The sequence below is a fragment of the Rattus norvegicus genome, chromosome 18, assembly GCF_036323735.1.
Source record: "Rattus norvegicus strain BN/NHsdMcwi chromosome 18, GRCr8, whole genome shotgun sequence".
NCBI lineage: Eukaryota > Metazoa > Chordata > Mammalia > Rodentia > Muridae > Rattus > Rattus norvegicus.
In genome coordinates this window covers 12,558,430-12,585,552 of record NC_086036.1, presented here as the reverse complement: position 1 = coordinate 12,585,552, position 27,123 = coordinate 12,558,430, and the positions used below count along the sequence as shown (strand labels likewise).

The 27,123-nt window shown below is 41.6% G+C and overlaps 1 protein-coding gene across 3 annotated transcripts in view; it reads right to left on the bottom strand.

The window, feature by feature from the left end:
• Positions 1-27,123, bottom strand: part of Rnf138 (ring finger protein 138) — a 32,420-nt gene extending 5,297 nt beyond the window's left edge. For 2 of the 3 annotated variants that reach the window (XM_039097200.2, XM_039097201.2), the window contains exons 1-6: positions 18,784-27,123; positions 18,170-18,367; positions 10,938-11,103; positions 10,095-10,210; positions 4,548-4,604; positions 1,406-1,517 (exon numbers count right to left, since the gene is read on the bottom strand). In XM_039097200.2, the coding sequence (XP_038953128.1) occupies positions 1,406-1,517; positions 4,548-4,604; positions 10,095-10,210; positions 10,938-11,103; positions 18,170-18,279 (561 nt within the window). In that variant the 5' untranslated portion in view covers positions 18,280-18,367; positions 18,784-27,123. Of the gene's footprint in view, positions 1-1,405; positions 1,518-4,547; positions 4,605-10,094; positions 10,211-10,937; positions 11,104-18,169; positions 18,368-18,783 lie in introns of those variants that run through there. The other variant, NM_053588.3, reaches the window with a different exon arrangement.

The following is a 27,123-nucleotide window of genomic DNA, read 5'->3' as shown; positions in this document are numbered from 1 at the left end:
GGTTATTACTGCACAAACCTGTACTCCCTAGCCCTATTGTAGACTGGTCTACATTACCTTTACCTCACAGTAATATTTCCCCTTATATGAGGTAATAAAAATTTAATGTCTCATTCTGTCATTGATCATTAGCAAAAATATGCTGTATTAATAACTTAAATCCAAATTTTAATCAACAACCTTTCTCTGTCAATGTATATGTAGAGAAATACAGAGACCACTTCCTCCTGAGGCTGAGGCAGGAAGAATAATACAACTGCAAGGTCTGCTTGGGCAACTAAGTGAGACTTCATCACAAATACTTATCAGAAAAAAATGTAAAGGGCTATAGAGTTTGTCAGAGGCTAAGAGCACTGACTGCAGGATGAGGAGATATCCTCTCAGAGGAGAAGTGGAGAGGAGGATGGGGGAAGGTTTGTGGGAGGAGGTGAGGGGGGCAGTGAGTAGGATGTAAAGTGAATAAATAAATAAGATTATTAACCATAAAAAAGAAAAAGAAAAGAAGAAAAAAAGAATGCTGGCTGCTTTTCCAGAAGTCCTTAGTTAAATTCCCAGCAACCACACGGTGGCTTGTATCTCAGGTGCCCTCTGCTGGCCTGCAGACATCTATGCAGGCAGAACACTGTATACAGGTAATAAATAAATCTTCAAAGGTGGGCGGGGCTGGAATAATAGGATGCTTCTGGGGCAAGTCCAAGGGAAAGGAAATAAAAAGTATTTTCCAGCTTAATAGCTCCTCTTCCATTGTATAGATTTAAAAATCACTTATCTATAAAATATATACTCAATATGAATTCTTCAGGGACCTTAATGTTGGAACCCTGTAATCTACATAAATCTACCCTAAAAATGACATAAAAAAGACAAGTTTTCATCAAAACAAAAACTCTGACTTCTTCAAAGATACAAATAAAACTATCTACTGGTTTTAATTTATTCTTTGGTTTTTGAGACAAAGTCTCACTGGAACAGTTTGAAGATCAGGCTGGTGTCAACTACCTGTCCCCCCAGTGCAAAGATTAAATACATGCCACCATGCTCAGCCCAGTTCTTATACACACATATACTGTCTTCTGCAGCAGATCCCCATGAATAGACCCAGTCCTCTGCATCCAGCAGAATAAAGTACCCAACAGAACTGGTTCCACCACCACCACATAGCAGTATCTAGTTCACCTTTCGTTTTTTCCTACACTAGTCTACATTTCCTCTCAATAACTATCTTGATTACATGAGATAATCAAATTTTACAACTCATTTTTGCATTACAATTATTAGCAAAAATCTACCATGTTCATTATTTAAATACAAATTTATAGAAAGAACCTTCCCCTTTTTGTATACATAAAGAAATAATGGAACAACATGTTTTAAACAAAAGATTCTTTTGAATATATATACTCACCACAGGAACTATCTGAAACAGGTGGTTACTATTACAGTGATCCAATAAACGTTGTCTGGTGAAATTTGACTCTTGACATAAGGGACACTTAAAGGTGGGATGCCCAGAAGAACTACAAAGTAATTCAAATGAGACATATTGAAATTCAAAGCCATCAACATTTTTTAAAAAAATACTCCTGTGTTTTGACCCATTGTTGTAAACTCACTATTGTGTTTTAAGTCAGTTATGAAATTATTCAACAAGTAATTCAGAGTAGAATTTCTCTCACTTTATACAGTACTTGTATTTGTCATTTAAGTCTGTTTTTTCCCCTTAGCACCAATAGTCCATGCCTATAACTCCCAGTATCACAGGCTGAAGTTGTTGGGATAACCCACACATTGTATCAACAAGCTATGACAGTGTATCCCTGTGTTATTAACTGTTAATTGCTGGGCAGGTGGCCAGGAAACACAAATGTTTGCTTCTTTACCTGCCCAAAAAGAAAGGCAAGCTGCCCTAGATAAGGTCACCTCCAATGCCAACTGGAAGAGGTGTGGTTTTTGCTTAATAAAGAACTGGTGGCTTGGACCAAGAAAATAACCCATACTGAGACATACCTGGAGAAGGTAGAGAGCAAAGACAGCAAGCTATGTGGCAGAGACACAGTAGCAGAAGCCACATTAAGTTTAGATAGGCTAGCTGAAGAACTGCCCCAACAAACAGGCCAACAGCCTTATACTATACAGATGTCTTTATTAAGGTCCCCCCAAAGCCCCTGTAATATGAAGCAGCATGATCATGAGTTCAAGACCAGCCTCACCGACCTAATGAAACCTATCTCCAAACAATTACAAACAAAATACAGGACCATGGTTAAGAAGTTAAATCCAAATTTAATTGTAATCATTCATGTGATGTCAAGTCACTGGTGTTCATTCAAGTTTCTAAATGTCTCCTAACATTTTACAAAGTTCCTATGTAGGAACTTAAGTTTCCAGACTCAGGGGCTGGAGAGATGACGGTTAAGAGCACTGGCTGCTCTTCCGGAGATGATCTGTGTTGTGATATAATCACAACTTGTGTCCAGACATTCCACACCAGGCTAATACAGTCCCACATGGAGAGGTTTGAGGAAGTCAGAGACAAAGGTGTATGGGGGTTGGGGGGCAGGAAAGGTCTGCCTTTTATTTAAACTGCTCCCAGGTGAAGGTAGGAGCTGAACCAAATGTATGCTGGGAATGTATAGCCATTGCCATGGCAACAGATGCACAGGTCCCTGTGGCCTGCAGGTGACATCACTGTTGAAGGCAAACGCAGTTCCTTATACCAATACTCTTGAGTTTAATTCCCAGCAACCACGTGGTGGCTCACAACCATCTGTAATGAGATCTGATGCCCTCTTCTGGTGTGTCTGAAGTAGGCTACAGTGTACCTATATATAAAATAAATCTTTAAAAAAAAAAGTTTAAAAGAAAAAAAGTTTTACAGATTCCAGAAACCACTTCTCAGTGGCTGAATTAAGTGAAGGGACAAGTAGTTATCTGACCTAAACAAATGCACAGTGAAATGTGCTTTACTTCCCTCCCCAAAGCACACAAAATGTAGTTTTTTAAAAAGATTTTATTTATTTTATGTATATGACACACCAGAAGAGGACATCAGATCCTATTACAGATGGTGAGCTACCGTGTTGTTGCTGGGAAATGAACTCAGGACCTCTGGAAGAACACTCAGTGCTCTTAACTACTGAGCCATCTCTCTCCAGCGCAATAATGTAATTTTTAAAAAGGATTTCCATCAAATCCTAACTTTACTCCAGATTAAGAACCTAAAACAAAATTCACTAAAAAAAGCAAAAGCAAAAAAACCAAAGACACTGATAGCAAGAATGTGGTGCTTTAAATAACAACCGCCCACAAAGGCTCCCATGTTTGGATACTTGGTTCCTATTTGTTAGTTAGTACTTTTAGGAAAGGATTAGCAAGTGCTGCCTTGTTGAAAGTGTGTCACTGGGCAGGGTTTGAATTTCAAAAGACTGACAGTGTGCTTTCTTTCTGCTTCCTCCTTGTGTATGAAGAGGAGAGCTGCTCCAGCGGCCAAATGCCAGGCCTCATCACCCCACCTCAGGTTCTGGTCCTCTAGAACTGTAAGCCCCAAATAAACTCTATCTTCTATAAGTTGCATTTGTCATGGTGTTTTACCGTAACAATAGAAACCCTAAGACAAGAGTACTTCAAAACAATCTAAGAATCAAGCATCACTGGATTTAATACCTCTAAACGTCAAGCAAGGGTCAGCTCAATATTAACACTTTTGTCTGAATCATACATGGAAGAAATCTAACCAAGAAAATAGGTAAGTTCTTATATGTTCTTGAAAGCAACAATTTAAGCTATTTACTTCTGAAGCATTAACTTCTAAGCATTACTGTTAGTGATTTAACTGAATAAATGTTTGTTTTAAAAATACAATACCTAGGTTAGAGAGGAGCTCAGCAGCTAAAGACATTTGCCACCTGAGTCCACCACGACCAACATAGTGGGAAAAGGAAACCAATTCCTGCAAGCTGTCCTCTAGATCTCTATATGTGTTTATAATACAAACACACACACACACACACACACACACACACACACACACACACACACACACACCAAATAATTTTTTAAATGTTTAAATATAAATCTAGTAACTAATCTATTGTTATAACCTACAGGCATGAAATTCAAAGCACTCTGAAGGCTAGCAAGAGTTTAAGGCCAGCCTAAGAAGTAGAGCAAAACCCTGTCTCAGAAAAAAGAAAAATCTCTTATTGAGGATCCAGGGTTATAGCTCAACAGCATCGTGAATCCTTAATGTATAATGCATGCTCAATCCTGAGTTAAATTCTTGGTTTGTTTTTTTTTTTAAGTTTTATTTTATTTACTTCATGTATCAGACACACCAGAAGGTGACATCAGATCTCATTACAGATGGTTGTGAGCCACCATGTGGTTGCTGGGATTTAAACTCAGGACCTTGGAAAGAACAGTCAGTGCTCTTAACCACTGAGCCATCTCTCCAGCCCCAGAGTTAAACTCTTAACCACCACAAATAATAATCATCTTCTATATTACTCAATATTACTTACTAAAGTAGAATTTTTAAAAAACTTTACCTTGTATCCTCTTGATAAGTTTCTGTGTTATCAGATGCAGATGTTTCACTCCTATTACTTAAGAAGCACAGAGGGAAATAATTAGTACTCCACATAACAAAACACATCAGAGTCATTAATGTGAGCTGTTTAATGAAAACGACCAGCCTGCACTTCCAGGGCTGGAGACGGCTCAGCACTTAGAACGTTTGCTGCTCTTGCAGAGGACCCAGCCTCAGTTACCAGCACACAACTCTATTTACCTCCAGTTTCGGAGGATCTGATGGATCCCTTCTGCTCTCTACAGACATCAGGCACACATTTGGGTACACATGCAGGAAAAACATACATTCATATTTTTAAAATAAAGTCTAAACTTCAAGTAGTCATAAAATACTAAATATTCATGGCACTGCTTTCCAAATCAAGAAAGACCGTTTGAATTCCTATTCATTCATGCTTTTTAAGAGAGATTACAGCAGAGCAGTAGCACCACTCAGAAGGCTGAGGGAGGAAAGTCATAGGTTTGAGGCCAGCCTAGACTACAGAAAATTCCAGGTCAGCCAATACCTGCATAATGAGACCTTACCTCAAAAAACAAAAACAATTTCTACAATATTCAGATTCAAAGGTGTAAATTGAAAAACAATTTTGCGGGGCTGAAGAAATGGCTTAGTGTTTAAGAGCAGTCTGTTCTTCTAGGGGTCCTGAGTTCAGTCCCCAGCAACTACATGGTGGGTCACAACTACCTATAGTATGATCTGATGCCTTCTTCTGGTGTGCAGGTGTACCTGCAGATAGAGCTCTCATATACATAAAATAAATACATCTTAAAGAAAACAAAATTTTAAGATCTTTTGCCTCAGTGATGTTCTTTTGGGGGTGATGAGGGGAAATGAGGGCTAGGGATAGGGTCTAGAAATATAGTGCTAGCATTATAGGCATATGCTATCATACTTGGCCCTTGCTAATTTTTTTAAAACTGTGTATGGGTGTTTTGCCCGCATGTAGGTCTATGCAGTACATGCATGTAGTACAGAGGCCAAGAAAGGGTGTGGCATCCACTGTTTCTGAAGTTACAAATGGTTGTGATCCCTCTTGTGGGTACTGAGATTCAAACCTAGGTCCTGTGTTCTTAACTACTTAACAGCCAATGCTCCTAACTATTAAGCCATCTCTCCAGCTCTCTTTGTTAAAATTCTTAAACCCTGGAGTTGAAGTAAAATATTTGTGAACTTTTGTCATGTAGCTAGGATATGGTAGAAGATTGTGGCTTCCAAAGTGGCAATTTCACAAAACATAAGAATTTTTAAATGCTGATTATTCCTTAAAAAATGAAAAAAGAAACTAGGCTTCATTAGCACACTTCTCTAATACACTGACTATCCTGACATATTTACTTGTACCCTATGCCAGAAAGTCAGAGGCATATGAAGTATTAGAAGGGGCACTGCATACAAAAACTGTAAGTAACAGGCCACAGAAAGTGATAAGTATATTGTCCGTATTACAAAAACAAGTACTTACAAGCACTGGGATTTCTTTTCCCGTTCACTAGCCTACTTCTACCATGGGGGAACACCTTTTTTCTTTTTCTCTTTTTTTTAAAGATTTCATTACATGATGTGTTTCAGTGCAGGTGATCTTAGAGTCCAGAGACATCTCTCCCCTCTCCCCATCGATTCTAGCTGGAGTTATGGATGGTTCTGAGAGCCACCTAGTGTAGGTGCTAGGAACGATACAGGTCCTCTGAAGAGCAAACCATACCTCCCTAACCAACCCCTGAAGCAACACCAACAAAAACAAAAAAACATTTCTCTTGCCAGGCATCATGATTCCTATAATCCCAGTATTCAGAAGCCAGTTCACCAGTTGGAAGATTGCTCAAAACTACCTAAAAATCACATGGCAAAATCCTGTCTCAAAAACAAAACAAAACAAAATAAAACCCCTAAGTTCTGAGGATGTAGATAGGTAAAGCTATGGGGCCCTATCTGATCCCTAAATATAATAAAACAAATAGAACAAAAAAACCCACCTTTTTGACGGGAATGGTGGCACACATCTTTGATCCCAGCATGCAGGAGGCAGAGACAGAGGCAGGCAGAGCTCTGAGTTTGAGGCCAGCCTGGTCTACAAAGCAATACCAGGACAGCCAGGGCTCTGCTACACAGAGAAACCCTGTCTCAAAAAAACAAAACAAACAAAAATCACCTTTTAAAATCTAGCCCATGTCCATACTGAAAATTCACTAAGCCTTCTATTCCAAAATTCATAGGAAATATATTAAAACAAAACAAAACAAAAAACTAGACCCCAGATAAGATTTTGCAGTAAATAAATGCAATAAAGCTAAAAGGGTCTAATCGGAACATACATTTCTATCAATAGGAAGAAATTCTAGGTAAGGACATTTTTCACAGGGTAGCTAACAGTCTAAAAAAAGAAAAAGCCTTGGAAGGGATGGATGGATGGATGGATGGATGGAAGGAAGGAAGGAAGGAAGGAAGGAAGGAAGGAGGGAGGGAGGGAGCAAGAAGACTGGCTAGATAGACAGGTAAAAGGTCTACCTGCAGAGCTGGTTAGGCGCAGAGGTGGTTAAGTGCACTCCCAGCACACACACATGCAGGCAAACACCAAATCACATAAAACAAAGATACATCAAAATTTTGCTGGTTGGAGTGGGGAGGAGGCCTGGGGGTAGGGGGAACATCCTCTTGAAGATAGGGGGAAAGAGTGGGATGAGAACTATGGGAGGGAGGACCAGGAGGGTGGCAACGGATGGACTGTAAAAAAATTTTTTTTAAACTGGTCATGGTGGTGATGCACACCTTTATTCCCAGCATGAGGGAGGCAGAGGCAAATGGATCTCTGAGTTCAAGGCCAGTCTGGGAAACAAAGCAAATTCCAGGACAGCCAGAGCTAAACTGAGAAACCTTGTCTCAAGGGAGAAAAAAAGAGTCTACCAGCTGAGCTGGCAAGGTATGTTTGGGTGCTAAAGAAAAACAGTATCACTTATAAAGGATGTAGGTCAAGTGTGAACATCATGCAAGACATTATTCAAGTTAACCTTCCCTACACTAACACACGTCAACCCCAATCTTAAAGAGGTGAGAAAACCAAGGCACAAAATTTTGACCAAGTCAAACGATTATGAAATAACAGCTTCAATCTGAGCCAGGGCACTCTTAAATCTAGTGTGCATGGAAGCAGTGCATGTTCCTTTGTTCATTCATTCATCTTTGAGGTACTGGAGATCTAATCTAGGGCATCACACTATAGCCCCAACCCTATCCTACAGCACTGGGGGTATCTTGCTACAGTTGACTTGTCTGGCCTTGAAAGCCTAGGGGGATCTTGTGACCCTCCTTCAACCTCCTGAGTAGCTGGGATTACAGCCCTATATCACCAGGCCTGTATTTTATTGTATTCATTCACTTACTTTTAAGTAAAGCACTCATGAAAGCTAGTTCTGAGGGGAGACATGGACAAACAGACCCTGGACCCTCAGGGTACATCATTAAGTTCCAGGTTCAAAGACTATCTCAAAAGCTATGGTAAAAAGCTACTGAAGAGCTGGAAAGATGACTCAGTGGTTAAGAGCACTAACTGCTCTTCCAGAAGTCCTGAGTTCAAATCCCAGCAACCACATGGTGGCTCACCACCAATCTATAATGAGATCTGATGCCCTCTTCTGGTGTGTCTGAAGACAGCTACAGTGTACAGTATACAATAAAAAACCTACTGAAGATGGAACTCAACACTAGCTCCTTGCACCGTCACGGCTGCCACTGCTGCTGCCACCATCGCCACTACCACCACTGAACATACACATATACAAAAGGGTCAAGTGAAGGAGACTGGAATAGTACTTTGTGCTATTGGTCAGATATTAGAGCTTGGAGATTTAAAATCTTTTCCTAAACACTAAAGGAAATATATGGGGCAAGGCTGGAAGAAGGTTTTAGTAGTTAATCATCCAAGTGAAAAAAAAAAAAAAAAAAAAAGAGGACCCGTTTGGCTGCAGCAACCTCATCAATTAGCTCCTGACTACCTGTAACCCCAATTCCAGGGGCATCTGACACCTTCTGGCCTCTGCACTCACATGAACATAACACACAGAGAGATTACACAGATTAGAGTGCCATCTGGCAGATTCAAGAGCTACCAAGTAAATTCAGAGAAATATGAGGAACTGAGAGAAGTAACAACAGGAAAGAAAAAAGCAGATAAGGAATATTGGGACTAAATAAGGAATTATTAGGACTAAACACTGTCTGACCAAATGAATCTAAGGAACCAAATGAGCAAGCTCTGTCTCCTAGGGTAGACAGCTGTCACTTAACAAGTAGTACAGGTATCTAAATTGAATTTTAAAGGATGCTCACAGAAGAGCTAGGAGTTTGCTCAGCAGGTATAAACACTTGCTACTTACTAAACCTGATGACCACCAGGAGTGACGGCATTCCTATAATCCCAGCAAAAATAGCCTGATCTTTTTGAGTCTCTGACTGTCAGTCCTCCAAGGCCAGGCTGGCCTGAGTTCCAACACAGCCAGGACTATATATAGTCCAAGACCCTGTTTTGTTTTTATTTTGTTAAAAAAACAAAATAAAAAGGCCAGAAGACCTGAATTTAATCACTAAGACCCACATAGAATAAGAAAACTAGGGGGCTAGTGAGATGGCTCAGTGGTTAAGAGCACTGGCTGCCCTTCCACAGGTCCTGAGTTCAATTCCCAGCAACCACATAGTCGCTCACAACCATCTGTAATGAGATCTGATGCCCTTTTCTGGTGTGCAGGTGTACATGCAGATATACATTAAACAAATTAAACAAACTTAAAAGAACACTAACTCCTCCAAGTTATCCTCTGATATCTCTCTCTCTCACGCACACACACACACACACACACACACACACAAAAATAAATGTAATAAATGTTTTAAAATGATGTAACAAAAAAAAAATCACTTAAAAAAAGCCATATATTGATGCCAGGTTTGAGATTGCCTATTTGTAAGCCAAGTACCCAGAGAAACAGGAGTTCAAAACCATCATGGGCTATGTATGAAGTTCAGGACCACCTTTGGATACATTATACCCAGTCTCAAAATAATAGTAAGTAAAAGTGGCAGGAGTAATGGCAGAACATATCTGAGAGAAGATACAAAAAGCTTTAAAAAATTGTAGCTAAAAAAGAACTTAAATGTTATTATCAGAATTACCTTCAAATACTAAGTCTATTCCTTAGAGAGCAATGAAAAAAATTCCAATATTTAAATACATTAAAGTGATTTTCCTAATTTCCAAATTATTTATTTCATCAGAAAAATCAGTTGAGTCTTCAACTCCCAGTTATAATTTTTGTCCCAAGAAAAACTCTCAGGAAGCTTAGGTTATCATGAACTTGGTCGCCAAGATACAATATTGTATATATCTAATAAATTTAAGACAAATTCTAGTTAAGATACTAAGTGTAATTTGTTAAACATATACACCCCATGTAATTCCCCATCTTGCTTAATAAAATTTTGCTTTTTAAAGCTAAAGGTAAATGCTGCTTACCTGCTCCTTACTGAATCTTGAGAAATCTTAACATTTGGAATGACAGAAGAGACACCATATTCATCCTGATACTTCTTACAAGATTTGTAATGATGTCTCATGCGATAAAATTTAATCTGTAAATTATAGGTTAAAATATCTTTAAAACAGAATGCAAAAACCTTGATACTGTCAATAATAAGAAAAAAGATGAAGATAGGTAACTAAATATTTAAGTCCAAAAGTTTGATATAAAAAATGAGTATCAGGCAGGATTGCACACCTTTAACCCCAACACTTGGAAAGCAGTTCTCTGAGAGGTCAAGGCCAATCTTGCCTAGACAATCAGATCAACCAGGGCTACATAAGGAGACCTTGTCTCCAAAAACAACAACAACAAAAAGAAAAATAATTATAGGTAATACATTGTTGTTTATCATATCCACAGAATACAGCTTCCATTAACTTATGTATTTCTTAAATATTTAAGTGGGCTAGAGACTTCTATCAGTACCTAAATCTATTTGACTAAATTATTAACATTTAAGAGTTAGGTAGAACTTTTAAAAAAGCTTTGTATATAGATCTTTAAAGACTGTGAGCTTATTGAAAAAGTAAAATTTTAATTTTAAAGATAAAACTCTAAATTCAACAAGGTTTTTGATATATAAAACTTTCTGGTCTTTTCTACATAATTCTCAACTGAAATAACATCTTGTTTATTTTGTTTTTATAGCCCAAACTGGCTGTGAACTTGCAACTCTCCTGAGCAGAGATTATAGTGTACAAAATGCTCTGGAAACGCCTTTCTTTTCAACGCCATATTCACTGGAAAATTACAACAATTACATAATATAACCCTACCTTTTTTGAACAGCATCTGCAGCTACCAGAAACCCTCCTCATGATATTTTCAAGATCTATGGCCCGTTCCGGACATGCTCTTTCTCTTCTAGTCACACTTCCGCGACATAGGGGACAATGTATTCCACTCTCTCTCATTGCAGTCAGGAAACATTTTCTACAGAAACTAAGCCAAACATTTGTGACAGGTTAATTACAGAAAAAAAGTTATGAAACACAACAAGTGATTATGGATACATAGTCAAGCTATTGAAAATGTACAGCTCAGTTTTAAATTATATATGTTTTTCTGGCAATAAGACTAATAACTGATTTAGACAGTAACAAAATGAAATTATACTTATACACATTTTAAATTTTCTTTCTTTTTAAAAGATTTATTTATTATATAAGTACACTGTAGCTGTCTTCAGACACACCAAAAGAGGGCATCAGATCTCATTACAGATGATTGTGAGCCACCATATGGTTGCTGGGATTTGAACTCAGAACCTCTGGAAGAGCAGTCAGTACTCTTAACCTCTGAGCGGTCTCTCCAGCCTTTTTTTTTTTTAAGGATCTCACTCTAAGCTCAAGCAATCCTACTTTAATTTCCTGAGTGCTGGTATGTGTCACCACACCCAGCTGCATTTGTGTTTGAAAACTGTAAAACAAAAGACAGGTGTTGTGCCACAGGCCTTTAATCCCAGCACTCAGGAGGGTGAAGCAGAAAATCTCAGTGAGCTCAAGGACTGACAGAACTACATTAACATAAAAAAAAAGACCCTGATTCAAACAAACAAAAAACACCCAATAAATAAAAAAATTTTATTTCCAATCTTACTGTTCCTTCTAAACCACAAACATGCCTCTTCAGATATAAACTTATTATCTCCCTTTGTCCTAGGCTAGATAAATCTAAACAGAACTTACTTCAAAAGAAAGCCTGATAGGAAGAGAAGGAAAAGGTGCAAATAAAAAAATTTCTAAACTATTTCAATATATCAAAAGAACCTATTGGGGCTGGAGAGATGGCTTAGTGATTAAGATCAATGACTGCTCTTCCAGAGGTCCTGAGTTCAAATCCCAGCAACCACATGGTGGCTCACAACCATCTGTAATGAGATCTGATGCCCTCTTCTGGTGTGTCTGAAGACAGCTACAGTGTACTTATATATAATGAATGTCTTTTTTTTTAAAAAAAAAAAAAAAAAAAAAAAAAGAGGGTTGGGGATTTAGCTCAGTGGTAGAGCGCTTGCCTAGGAAGCGCAAGGCCCTGGGTTCGGTCCCCAGCTCCGAAAAAAAGAACCAAAAAAAAAAAGAACCTATAACTTCAGAACAGTACATATAGAAGGGGAATTTGTTGGCAAGAGATTTGGAGGAACCGAGAATGAAATGAGAGAAGGTAACTGAAGATGAAAATGAACAAAACTATTATATGTACTGGACTGTCAATAGATTTTTTAAAAATCATAGTGAGTTTCCAATAAACTAGAGCCACATAGCTCAAACTTCATTTCAAAATAGAAAAGCCTGGTATTTTGGTACACGTGCTTATCATCTCAGAACTTGAGACAGGAAAATCAGAATTGTTACTAAATGTAAACTTTCACTTGGATGAGAACTTACTTCCAGCAGTTTACAAATATTACTTGACATTTTACAAATCACCTGAAACAACACAAAATCACCTGGGTAAAAAAAGTCAATAGAGGTACTGGATTAGGTTGACTGGATCTGTGGGTATATTTAGGACTATCTTGATAGTTATTGATATAACAGACAGCAACATTCCCAGGATTGCAGCCCTGAACTAAACACCTGACAAGCAAATTTATATAATCAGCTAGCTGAGGAGCAAGCAAGGTTTTGTACATTTATGTCTCTGCTCTTGACTGTGGATATAACGCTTTGAGTTCCTGCCTTGATATTTCCAAAATAAGACTGTGATTGTAAATCAAATAAACCCCCTTCTCACCTGTTGCTTTTTGTCAAAATTTTACCAAAACAAAAATAAAAAAGAAACTAAGATTTTAAAGATTACAAAGTAAAATAAGAGAAATAACCTTATCAATACCCACTCTATTTTCTCCTGAAGTATTTTTTTGGATACTTGCTTCATACACACACACTTTATGACCTTTTCAGAAACAATATTGCTATGTAGCCCACACTGGCTTCAAATTCATGGCAGTCCTCCTACCTAACCTTCTAAGTGCTGTTTTTATATATGTGCCCCTATGCCTGGCTCAACTTCAATAATCTTGGGAGAGACAGATCAACAGAACTCATATAGGCTAGATAACTATGTCAATACTGGGCTCTATTTCCAGTTCATTTCGGTGTTTTGAGGCAGGAGCTCAGTTGCAATAGCCCAGCCTTAAAATTCCAATTTTCCTTTCTGTCTTCCCAGATGCTGTTGCAGGCCTGACCCACCCAAGGCCTACTTTATTTCTGGGTGCTGGGGATTGAACCCAGACCCTTAAGCATTGCTAGGCAAGCACTTTAGCACTAATATCCTCATCCCTCACTTTGTTTTACTTATTTTTAGGCATTTTTTCTGACTACTCTAAGGTTACTGCTGTAGTTTGGATTTTTTGTTGTTGCTTTGTTTTTGTCTTGTCTCGTTTTTTTTCCTATTCTGTCTACTCCTCCTCAGGTACAGCTTTCTCTACTTCTAGTTATGCATTTGGGTCTAAGACCTCTTCTTGTTTTCAGTATACTTTCTGATGAATACACACACAAAACAACTTTATATCTATTTATTCCAAATCTATATACAGTATATACATATAAGTACTGAAATAAGTACTGTATAAGTCATCAAATCTTATACAAAATCCTTAAAATGTCAGGAGTCTCTTACCACTATTAATTTAAGGTTCTATCATTTTCTTCCCTGACATGTCATGTCAATATCACTAATCTCAACTGACAATCTGAAACTTGACACTAATATAAACTTTCTATAAGTGAAAGAAACCTCCCAATACTACTCTCCTGCCAAAATAGGTCTCTAACTTCTAGGAAAACATTCAATGGGGTGTGTGTGTGTGTGTGTGTGTGTGTGTGTGTGTGTGTGTAAACTCCAGCTCCACTACACATATTCTTTGGTTTCTTCTTGCCACAGTATATGAAGGTATATACCACTATGCCCAAAATACAAATTCAGACTAGTAATTTCATCAAGGAAATCAGCATTTATGTTTATATTCCTAAACTGATTTTAGACACTTGCTTGTGAGTACCAACATAAAACTTTCTATCCAAAAGCTTGTATCAGTTAACATTCATTTATAGGTTTTCTCCACTAGACATTAACACTTCCCCAAGAAAGTGCACTGAGTACTCCTTGTCCCAGCCAAATAGAAAGCCTTAGACAATTCCTATTTGAAGAAATAAATGGAGATTAAAGGGACATTTATATTTTTGGTAAAGTAATTGTAATGATTTTGCTCCTTCCTGTCATTGAAATGAGAACTTATTTTTAGTGTCTACAAAATCGGCAGTGACCCCAAATCCTTAACCTCATCCCTCTCTATGAATCAGAAAGTAATTTGGTACTCTTTTTTGCTTTTTCAAGACAGGGTTTCTCTGTGTAGCCTTGGCTATCCTAGAACTTACTCTGTAAACAAAAATGGCCTCAGACTCAGAGATCCACCTACCTCTACCTCCTTCCTGAGTGGTGGGATTAGAGGTACGGGCTGCCACTGCCTAACATAAACTGGTATTTTCCTTCTGTATGTTTGCTTTGTCCAATTCTGATGTTAGTTTTGTTTTATTATATATGACTTTATCATTATCTCTTAGAAGCCTACTTTCTTTGTTTTGTTTTGTTTTTCAAGACAAGCGTTTCCCTGTATAGTCCTGGCTATCCTTGGAACTCACTCTGTAGATTAGGCTGTCCTTGCACTCAGATATCTACTTGCCTCTGACTCTTGAGTGCTCCACCATGCCCACCACCTGTTTGTTTTCTTGTAAGAAAGGAAATGGATCTGGATGGGTTGGGAAGTAGAAGGAACTGAGTAGTAGAGAAAGAGAACAATATTAGAATATATTACCTGAGGGGCTGGGGGAGAACCCGTTTTTAATAATGGGAGAAAAGGAATTTAGTATACTGGAGTACATACATACATTAAGGCACTAAGCTTAAATGTAAGTCCCATCTCAAACACACAACCTGATTTTACAGAAAAATAAACTTGTCTATAACTCTGAGAAAAAAAAATGTCGTAAACTAATACAGTACACTTTAAATTCTAGATATAAAAACAAATCAATTTCTATACCCCATTCAATCCAATCTAGACCCATTCCAACATTACCTACCTTTTCATCTACATAAAACTTTTTTCCTCACTCTTTTTTTCAAATTCACTATTCATAAGAACAAAGCAACTGTAGGAAAAGGTAGAGAGCTATTCTGCTCATGTCGAAGATTATTAAGTTAATCTGAAGAAAGGCCACACTAAGTTAAAAAAAAAACATCCCTTTTAGTGGAGCTAAATTATAGTCCTTCATTTTAAATATAACAGAATCTCACACACAGAATTTTGAGGGGGCTAAAAACGACAATGGAATTTACGAGATCATTGACCTCAGAGTATCTGAACTGATTCTGTACATAAAAGACTTACCACATACACAAATAACAGCTACTGTAGCTTCTGCTCACTTCATCAGCACCAAATAAAGGAATGTCAGGCTGTTATTAATCTTTTTTGTAAAGAATTCTTTTTTTACAATTTTAAATGTGTTTTTGTGTATGGATGTGGATATGAGTCCAGAGGGCAAAGATGTTGGATCCCCTGAAACTAGAGTTAATAGTTATCTGCCTGATCTGGGTGGCAGAAACTGAACTCAGGTCCTGGGGAAGAACAATGATTGTTCTTAACTTCAGAATCACTTCTTCAGTCCTCTTTAATCTTTCTTTATTTTATTTATTTATTTTTTTTTTTTTTGGTTCTTTTTTTCGGAGCTGGGGACCGAACCCAAGGCCTTGTGCTTCCTAGGCAAGCGCTCTACCACTGAGCTAAATCCCCAACCCTCTTTAATCTTTCTTGATGAGCAAAGACAATTTACCTATTTCATCATTAACAGCTAACTCACATGAGAACCACAGAATAGAATTAGTGAAGATAAAAGAACAATAAAGAATTAACCCATACCCAGAAGTAGACAGTCAACACAAGAGTTCATTCAATGGTACTTCTATATAGATTTTTTTTTTGAGTGATATTACTTTGAGCACTTTTTTATCCATTTCCTTACATATTCTATTTTCTGATTTTTGTGGTTTTGTTTGTGTTTATTTTTATTCTGGTTTTATTGGGGTTTGTTTGCTAAAGAGACAGGTGGCAGCCTAGACAGAAAGCTAGTCAGAGAACTAAAAAAATGTGATATGGACACGAAAACTAGCTCTTTACAACTGAAGGCATCTGGTGGTGGTGTGGGAGGGAAAGGACTCAGTTCTATTTAAGAGGCAGGCGGACCATTTAAGAGTTTGACCATGCTCCAATGAGTATATGAATAACAAATTACATTTGATATTTTGTTTATTTTTAGTTTTTTCTAGGGGGGGTCACAAAGGTTGGAGGCGGACATGGAAGGTCTGGGGAGTGAGTATGATTTGGGGTGCATGATGCGAAATTCCAGAGAATCAATAAAAATGTTATGTTTAAAAAAAAGACAGGTTGGAGGGGGACCATCACCAGAATATATTGTACAAATTAAGATTATCAATGTCAAAAATATTACACTTTTAAGACACCAAAATTCTATCCATCACTCCTTTTTCTTTTAGAAGGGAGAGTGTTGGAATATTGGTACTATTGGTTGGTTGTGTTTGAGACAAGGTCTTGCTTGGTGTGTAGTCCAGAGTGGATTGGAACATTAGATAACCAGGCTAACCTCGAAGTCAAAATCTTTCTGCCTAAGGTTCCCAAGCACCACCTCACCTGGCTTCTACCTATGCCTTGACAAATTAGAGACCCATCACTTTAAAAAAAGTGTGTCTGGGGCCAGTGGGAGGGGGAGCAGTGCTCCCCTTTAATCCCAGGCCAGTCTGGTCTACAGAACTAGTTTTAGGATATCCAAGGCTACAGGAAAAAACTCTTGTCTTGAAAAAACGAAAACAAAACAAAAATAACAGAGAGGGGGGGGGGGGGAGGGAGGAACTTATCTAGAAATTTGAATTCTTTTCAGCTGCTTGAAAACACAGAACTTTTTCAGGCTCCACCTGCCAAAAATTCATTTCTAAGTTTGGCAGGGAGCCTAGGCACTGGTTATCTTTAGTATATAAAAGTCCCTCAGGGGAGCCTAGCTCGACGGCCCATGCCTGCAATCCCAGAGACAGGTGGATCACTGAGTTGAAACCAGTCAGGGCTGCACGAGTCCTTCTCTCTCTCTCTCTCTCTCTCTCTCTCTCTCTCTCTCTCTCTCTCTCTCTCTCTCTCTCTCACACACACACACACACACACACACACACACACACTCACACAGTTCCTCACGGGCTCTGATCATTACCCAGGTTTGTGAGATGCTTAGTATACTTTCTCAAGGTCTGTTTCCAACTCCCACTGACACTGGTTGTCTAGAAAATGACTGAAATTCTCCCTCTGCCAAATAAAACCTACCTCAAGTCACCTTGCCCAGCCCAGCGCCTTTGTGTTCTACCTCAGCCCTGGAGTAAACACCTCCTGTAACTGAACGATGTCTTGCCTCCATACTTGTTATAACCCAGCAATAATAAACATGATAGCACAAAGGGAGCTATCTCAAGCCCCGGAAATCCTGCCAGTTTCGGAGTGGGAGAAGGAAGCTACCTCATTTTAGACCGTTTATCACTGAATTTTTAAATAAGCTCAAGGATGGTGTGAGGGAGCGTTCAAGGGCTAGACGGAGGGGGGCGGGGAGGGTGGTTCTCGCACAGGCAGGGCTAGGGTCTAAAAAACGAAGCAAAGCTCGGAAAACGAGGCAGGTAGCCAAGCGGGCCCACACACCTCTGCCGGGCCCAGGCCGAGCACTCAACGTCCCGGCCTCCACAAGGGTTGCTAGGAAACAAAAAAGGCTCTACGTTCTCTGTGATTCCTCTCAGGCCTGGCGAGGACCACAAGGGACGCCACCGAGAGGGCCTGGACACCGCCCCCGGGCGCGGAGAGCAGGCGACCGGGACAAGGCCGGGCGGTGGGGGTCACGGGCTCCTGCGGGCCGCGGGGCCGGTGCGCCGCACGAGGGAAGGGGCGTCTACTCACACGTGCTGACAGGCCGCGGTCCGCACCGGCGTCTTGAGCACCTCCTGACAGACTGGGCAGTAGAAATCATCTTCCGTGTAGGACGTGTCCGCCGAAAGCTCCTCGGACATGGCGAGGGGTGGGCGGGAGAGGCGACAGCGCCCGCAGGAGCCGAGGTGGCGGCGGCGGTGGCCCTGAGCCTGACGCCCGGAGAGAGCCCTGAAGGGGGAGGGAGTCGTGTCAGGAAGCCGCTCGCTCAGGAAGCGGCCTGCGTCAGGAAGGGGGCGGGACTCGGGGGCGGGGCGGAACGCAGAGACAAGGCAGCAGCATGAGCAGGTCCCGCCCATTCTCCGCAGGGGACACAGCGTGAGGGCGGGGCTTAGCAGGGAGGTGAGGTAGCCGACGCACTCATTGGCTACGGCGAAGCGTCTATCAACGGCGCGCGCCGAAGCCCCTCCCCTGCCGGCCGCCATGGGGTCTGTAGCCCCGCCCCCAGCGGCCAGGCTCCACCGCTATACAGACCGGCGCTCGCCGGTGAGCCTGTCTTCCTCTGTCGCTCTCACAGGCGCTTTCGGGCTTCCCACGCCCTCCCTGGCCCGCCCCTCTGTCTCTTCCACTCAGCCCGTTGGTCTCACCTCAGATGCCCTGAGCCCGCCGCGCCTCACACTCCGTCTCCGTCTAGGCCGCAGAGCGATGGTCCCGCGCCGTCTTCTGGTATCAGTCCCGGGGTGCGCAGGCCTCATGGAACTAGGCCCCAGTGAGGCTCGTGATGCACCGTGAAGCCCCCACCCCCGGAGCCGCAGTCCCGCGGCATTGCGCGGCTCTCAGCGGGCCGGCGGGTCACCGCCCACGGCAGGGCGGGGGCGGTGGTCGCCAGCTCGGGCCGCTATGGCAACCAGGGCCGGCGCGGCGGCGGATTGTGACGAAAGCAATGGGCGGTGGTCTCCGGTAGCCTCCAAAGCTGCCCCGCAGTATGGGTTCCGTTTCTTGTTCCTCTTTTCGCGGAGATTTTTCTTCCGTACAATTTCTTTTTTCTTCCTTCTTTTTCTCCTTTGCTTTGTTTTTTGGGGATGGTTTGTTTGTTTTGGTTTGGTTTTTTGAGAGTTTATCTGTAGCCTTGGCTGTCTTGAAACGAGCTCTGGAATTAGATTAGATCCGCTTGCCTGCGCCACAATCTCATTAGACTCGGTAATTTATGTATAGAGGCAGGAGGATCTCATGTTCAAAGGCAGCCTGAGCTGCTGTGGAGTTTGAATTTTCGTTTTAAACGAAGTGACAGATGCAGTCTTCTATAATACCTTTTTGTTTAGAGATAATGAGAATGCTAGTTTAAAGAAAAATGGGGTAGGAGCATGTACCTGTGCATTCCATCTAAGCCACTAATTTGATATCTTTTTACTCATTGCAGAAATAATAAATGGGTATTCTCGAATGGGCCCGTAATTCCTAGATAAAGCCACATGAAATAGGAATGAAAGTTTGTGGAAAAGAGAAAGTATGGAAAATTCAGAGTATATTAGGGTATTTTCAATTAACTTTGGGGAAAGGCCCCAATTTGTTAAAACCCTTACACACAGTCAATAAATATGACACTTAAAACACTAGTTAGGGAGCTTGGGAGATGACCCAGTCGTTATGAGCTCTAGCTGTTCTTCCAGAGGATCCAGATTCAGGTCTTAGCACCCACTTAGCTCACAGCCTTCTGCAACTCCGGTTCTAGAGAATCTGACTTCCTCTTCTGGCCTCCTTGGGCACTGAACACACATGATGCACAGGCAAAACATACACAAAAGAACAAAATTGCAAAAAAAATTCTTTAAAAAGAAGACTAGCCAGGCAGTGGTGGCACACATCCTTAATACCAGTACTCCAGAGGGTCCCTTGAGTTGCTGGCCAGTCTGGTCTGCAGAGTGAGTTCATGAACAGGCAGGAATACCAATGAAACCTTGTCTTGAAAAGCCAAAACTGGGGGCTGGAGAAGTGGCTCAGCTGTTAAGAGCACTGACTGCTCTTCCAGAGGTCCTGAGTTCAATTCCCAGCAACCACATGGTGGCTCACAACCATCTATAATGAGATATGATGCCCTCTTCTGGTGTGTCTGAAGACAGCTATTGTGCACATACATAGAATAAATAAATCTTTCTTTAAAAAACTGGAGGTATAGGGGTTGGGGATTTGGCTCAGTGGTAGAGCACTTGCCTAGCAAGCGCAAGGCCCTGGGTTCGGTCCCCAGCTCCGGGAAAAAAAACAAACAAACAAACAAAACTGGAGGTATGTGATGAAGTGTTAAATTTCATCTTAATAGTTGGCTGTGAAGGTACAAAATGGAATGATTAGAACCCATAGGTTTAGAGAAAAGCTTGAGAGGAGTCTCAATGTTTGTGATCATGCAGGAAGGAACTCCCCATGTCAGCATGTGAGAGGCTGAAGGGGAATGGAGAATTCAAGGCCAACCTGGAATACAGGAAAGATCTATCTTAAGGGAAGGGTTTCTAGAACACTTAATTCCTCTACCAGAATATAAGCATTTGTATTCCTATTCTTTTCTCTCCTTAACTTGGAGTACAATGGAAGGGGAAGCAGGGCAGGAAAGTGATTAGCTTTAGATTTCCTGGGAGGGAAAAGCCCATGTAATAAAGGAGCACACCAGCTTCTCACATTCCCGATGTCACTTTTAAGTCACTCCTATGTAGTATACCTTACAGGTCATATGTTGTCTATGTGATACTGTTTTCTATTTAAAATTCATACAGTATATTCTGATCACATTTTCCCCTCCCAGGTCATCCCTACCTCTCCACCTATCCAACTCTAAACCTCTTTCTATACGAAACAAACAGGAGAAAAGGGAAGAGGAGAAGAGTGAATAAAGGACTGGAGATTAAGTGCTCAGTGGCTAAGAGCACTTGCTGCTTTTACACAGGACTCAGGTTCAATTCCAGCACCCACATAGTAGCTTACAACCATCTGTATCTCCAATTTCAGGAATCCAATAACATCATCTTGATTTTGAGAGCATCAGGCACACCTGACAGTACACAGACATACATGCAGGCAAAACATAAAGTAGCAAAGTTGGGGGCTGGGGATTTAGCTCAGTGGTAGAGCGCTTACCTAGGAAGCGCAAGGCCCTGGGTTCGGTCCCCAGCTCCGGAAAAAAAAAAACAAAAAAGTAGCAAAGTTATTTCTGGGTTTTTGTTTCGTTGAGTCCAGGGTCTATCTGTGTAGCCCTGGATGTTCTGGAATTTGCTCTGTACACAAGCTGGCCTCAAACTCAAGAGATCTGTCTGACTCCCGAGTTTTGGGATTAGAGACCTGCCACCATTATTTTAACAAAAAAGATTAAAAAGCAAATACAGTGAAAAAAGCACAAGAAACACACACACACACACACACACACACACACACACACACGAATAAAAAAAATAAAAGGAAAAGACATGACTGCTCCTACATATATGCTGGAGGAGTAGACACATCTGGGTGATTCCCAAATGTTCATGATCCTGAAACCATGCATGGAGAGAGGGGTTGGAAAAATAGAGAGGGGAGCCGAGTACAGCAACCAGGAGGCCAAAGGTTCAAAAAGAGAGCAAAATAGGCAGGGAGGCAGCTAACCAAAATGTCTAGATTAAATAGGGAAGAACCTCTTGGGGAAATGGCAGCCTAGCCCCTAGGCTATGAAGCTCAGGAGACAGAGGGGAAGGGGATCATGCCAGACCTACCTTGTAATAATAGGGACTGAGGGATTGTGGGAGAACCTGGAGGCCAGGTCTACTTCGATATGTTAAATAAGCACCTGTGCTGCTTGTCCAGTGAATGAAGTTATCGAATCAGTCCGTCAGCATGCGCTGGCTGGGTTTTAAAGCCATTCTTAAGAGGACCTAACAGTAAAGCGGATCGAATGACTTTAATTTCGCTTCATTGTCTGCAACCCTAACGTTCCACATGTCTGTTCAGATATATTTATACTACCCCCTCGTACCGCACAAATCATGTGCTGTAGCTGAAAGCATAGGGCTGGTAGCACATATAAATCCGTCAGTAAATCGGTGGTAAGAGCTGGGCATGTGGAACCAACCTCCACACTGTAGGTAGAAAGAGGATGTTCAGTGCCAGCCTCAGCTACAAAATGGGCTCCTCCAGAGACCTTATCTCAGAAATTTGATAAAATAATTTTCTTCTTGACGAAACCTAGCTTTGTCTCATTACAGAACTTCAAAAGCCTGTTTTGTTGGTTAGATTGACTGCCTTAGAGGAAGCAACTGGAAAACTACAAGAATGAGAGAGGGGTGCAGGTTCCACCCTTTGTTTGTTCCAAGACCTTAAATAGACAGAACTATACACAGGCCCTTGAAGAAAATCCCCATGATTCCCTTGTAAAAGGAGGGGATCATGGTGGAAGTACTCAAGCCACACACGCACGCACGCATGCACGCATGCATGCACACCCAGCTGGGAAGCTCACGCATCCTGCTGCAGCTCTTGGCTCAGCTCAAGCAAACTTTGTCAGACTGCTGAACTGAAGACCCAGGGCTGAGGCTGGGAAGGTGGCCTGGTGGTATAGCACTTTGCAGGCATGGGTAAGGTTCTGAGACTCCCTAGGAGGCAGACAGATAGGGAGATGGGCCATGACTAGGTAATAAAGATGCCCAGCTTCCAAGGTGGCCTGGCTTCTTTCTCACCTTCTTGGGCTGAGACAAAAACCCTTAAAACCAAGACTTTGTAGGCCTGTCTCCAGCCAGCCAGCCCATGCTGATGGACTGGTTCAACAAGTTTATAGCTGGGACAGGGCATGTTTACACAACACTCATGGGCATCAGATCTTTCTTTAAACTGATCAACTCTAAATTAGGGAAGGAAAACTATTTAAAGACTTTAAAATGTCCAGCCCTCCAGAAAATACTGGGTTTCTTGCATTCCCAAGTGGCCTTTCATACAGAAAAACTATCAGCTCAGGATCTGAGACCAAATTCTTAGCACAGAGATTTGCTCCAGAGGGACAGAGGGCAGGGAATAAAAGACAAAGCTAGGAAACAGAGAACTAGGGAGAAGGGGAAGGGAACAAGGAAGAGAGGGCAGGATATTTGTCCCCTGAGGATCAAAGACTGTCTCCTGATAGGTTGAGACAAAGGTGACACAGGAAAATGGCAAATGGGAGTGTTGGGATGAGGTGTTCGATTTTAATTGGGCATGTTAATTAGGTGAGCCGAAGGGGGCTTTTGATTGCTGGGCTTCAGTACTTTGATAGATGGACCTTGGTAGTCAGCCTCAGGAAGAGGAAGTGGTCAAATAAAGGGAATAGACCTTGGGGACCAGCTTTTGGAATGCAGTCCAACAGTTTTTAGCAGGGCCTACCAGAGTCGTGCTCACCACTCCAGCTGGCCAGAATCCCTTGACCCCTGCAAAGCAGAGGGTCTTTTCCCTGTGCATGCAGGTGTCTCCTCACCCCCAATAGCACCATTCTTCAACTGCTAGCTCTTGTCTACTCCTGTTTGAGGGCTTTGACCGTTCTCCTATGCTATCTGTAGCACTCAAATGTTCCTGCCCTTTTATTCTTTCCTTGGCAGACAGAATGAAGCCAATAAAGACCCCCCCCCAGACTGTTTCAGCCCAAGTCCAACTCTAGTACCAAAAGTCAATAAAGGAGAGAAAAACTGAATATGGGGTGCACTTCTGGGATCTAACACTTAGGAGGCTGAGGCAGGATGAACCCCTTGGCCAGCTAGTGTTACAGAGTGAGATCAAAAAAGAAAGGAAAGAAGGAAGAGAAAAAAGAAAGAAGAAAGAAACTCAAAAAGGGGAATGAGGATTTGGTTAGGTTGGGATTGTGTTGAGGCCCTGGGTTTAGACTCCAGCACCATAAAAACACTAGGTGTGGAGGTATACTCTTGTATTCCGTACTGGAGAGGGAAGAGCAGGAAGGTCAGAAAGTCAGGGTTATCTTCTTCCTCTCCTGAGTGCCAATTGGCTATCAGCCTGTCTGGATTATATGAAATTGTATCTAGAAAAAAATGGTGAGAGAATTTTAGCCATTTCCAGTGCCACACACCTATATAGTCCATGCTATTTGAGAGACTAGGGCAGAAGGCTCTCTAGACCCCAGGAGTTCAAGGTCAACACGGATAATATAACAAGACATCCCAACACACACACACACATGCACACACACACGCACACGCGCACACACGCACGCACATGGGTACACTCATATAATCTCAGCACTCAGGAGGCAGAGGCAGGGGGATCTCTGTGAGTTTGAAGCCAGTCTAGTCTACAAATCAAGTTCCAAGACATCCAAGGCAACACAGAGAAATCTTGTCTCACCCCCCCAACCCCCATCCCTCCCAAAAAAGCCAAATGTGACAGTTCACACCCGGAATCCCAGAACAGGGAAGGCAGTAACAGGAAGATCCTTGGGGCTGGTCTAGCCAAATCAGCAAAATCCAAGTTTAGCGAGGACCTTGTCTTGAAAACTAGGTGGCAGTGAGTACGGTGGTATACGTCGTTTGAGACATTAGCAGGCCGATCTCTTTGAGTTTGAGGCCAGCCTGATCTAAATATCAAGTTCCAGGCTAGCCAGAGTCACACAATGTGACCCTTGCCTCAAAACTAAAAAAAGGTAGAGAAGGATTGGTGAAGACGCCTGTCTCCAGCCTCCAGTGCACACAAGTACACTCACACAAACACATCTAGATTTACTGGGGGGTGGGGGTGAGGGGATAGGGGACTAGAGAGATGGCTCGGCACTTATAAAGAGGACTTGTAACAACTACAAGTCCAGGGTCTCTGACTCCTTCTGACCTCAGTGGACAACAGCATGACCTGATACATACATACATGCAGGCAAAATACGAGGAAACCTAATACAATATTTTAAAGATTTCTTTTAATTTCTCTGAGTGTGTTTGCCAGTCTGTATGTCTGTATACCATGTACACACACTTGCAAAAGCCAGAAGAGGGTTTCCAGGTGGGTGCTGGGAATTCAACCTAGAGCAGCCAGTGCTCTAACCACTGAAACCACCCCCAATTTTGACTTTTAATCCAGCTTTTGAATGTACAGTATCAAAGGAAACTTTTAAAAGTAAAATAAAAAGTACAACTTTTAAGTGTAGAAGGATACTTTTAAAAGTATATTTAAACGAGGGAGCTGGAGAGGTGGCTCAGAGGTCGACAGCACTGACTGTTCTTCCAGAGGTCCTGAGATCAATTCTCAGCACCCACATGGTGGCTCACAACCATCTGTAATGGGATCTGACGCCCTCTTCTGGTGTGCAGCATATATTCAGGCAGAACACTGTGAACATAATAAATAAGCCTTTTTAAAAGTACACTAAAAGTACAACCTCAAATGTAAGTATTAAAGTATAAACTACATACCTTGTTCGTACAACAGGTTTTAGAACTTTTTCACATTGCTGAACGGAAACCCTGTCCCCATTAAGCAATAATTCCCCATTTCTTCCTTCTGGCCACTGGAAACCATTCTGTTTCCTGTTCCTATGAATTGTATTGCTGTATTAACTATTTTTAACTGGGATGGTTGGGGGTACCAACATCAACAGTAAAATACTTGAGCATCTTGCTCAGATCTAGTTTCAATCCCCAATAGTGGGGTGGGAGATTGTTATTCCCCCTTTAAACTTTCTGTAGTACACAACCTTGAAATCCCAGCAAAAGATAATGTAATATTGCATATTAGGCTTTGGCCTTGTCTTGACTCTATGACATATTTTGTTATAAAGCAAAACATTTAATTGGAGCTGGCTTACAGGTTCCGGGGTTCAGTCCGTTACTGTTATGGTGGGAGCGTGGCAGAGTGCAGGCAGACATGGGGCTGGAGATGGTGCTTCGAGTTCTACGTCTGGGTACACTAGCAGTGAACGTAAAAGGCTGCATACAATACGTTTGAATTGAGCATCTGAGACCTCAAGGCCCACCCCAGTGACCACTTTCTCTAACAAGTGGTCCACACTTCCTATAGTGCCATTCTTTAAGGGTCCATTTTCTTTCAAACCACCACAGACAAAATATACATATACATATATACATATATACATATATATACATATATATACATAAATGTTTCAACAGATGATAGAGAACATTTACTGCTCTTACAGAGGTCCCAGGTTGTGTTCCTAGCACCCTCTTCTGACCTTCAGGGCCATCAAACATACACAGCACATATACATACATGCAGCTAAAACATTCATATACATAAAATAAAATAATAATCTTTAAGATATTTTTCAAAGGAATAGAATGAAATAGCTTTAAGTACATCCAGCAGGACCAGGGGATGGCCCAGTGGGTAAAGGAGCTTGTCACCAAGCCTGATGACAACTATGCCTGCAACCCACTTGATGGAAGGAGAGAACTGACTCCCAAAAGTTGTCCTCCAACCTCTCCACATGTCCTCTCTGTCTCTGTCTCTCTGACCCCTCCCCACCTCGGGTTTATCTTGGCTCACAGTCTGAGAGGACAGTCTAGCATGGTGGCAGGAGCATGAGGCAGCCATTCCCATTACATCTGCAGCCAGGACTGTGTAAGACAAATGAGACTCTGCTCTCTGTTTACTGCCTCCTCCTCTTCAGTCGGAGACCCTGGTAACCATGGGTAACATGAGTTGTTGCCACCCATGTTTAGGGTGAGTCTTCCCACTTCAACCTAGTCTAGAAACTATCCCAGATTAGTCTCCTAGGGGACTTGATCCTGTCAAATCGATAGTTATATTAACTGTAGTGATTTTTATATGCTCAGCCCAGGGATGGGCACTATTAGAGGGTGTGGCCCTGATGGAATGGGTGTGGCCTTGTTGGAGTGGGTGTGTCACTGTGGGTTTGGGCTTTAAGACCCTCATCCTAGGGGCTGGGGATTTAGCTCAGTGGTAGAGCGCTTACCTAGGAAGCGCAAGGCCCTGGGTTCGGTCCCCAGCTCCGAAAAAAAGAACCAAAAAAAAAAAAAAAAAAA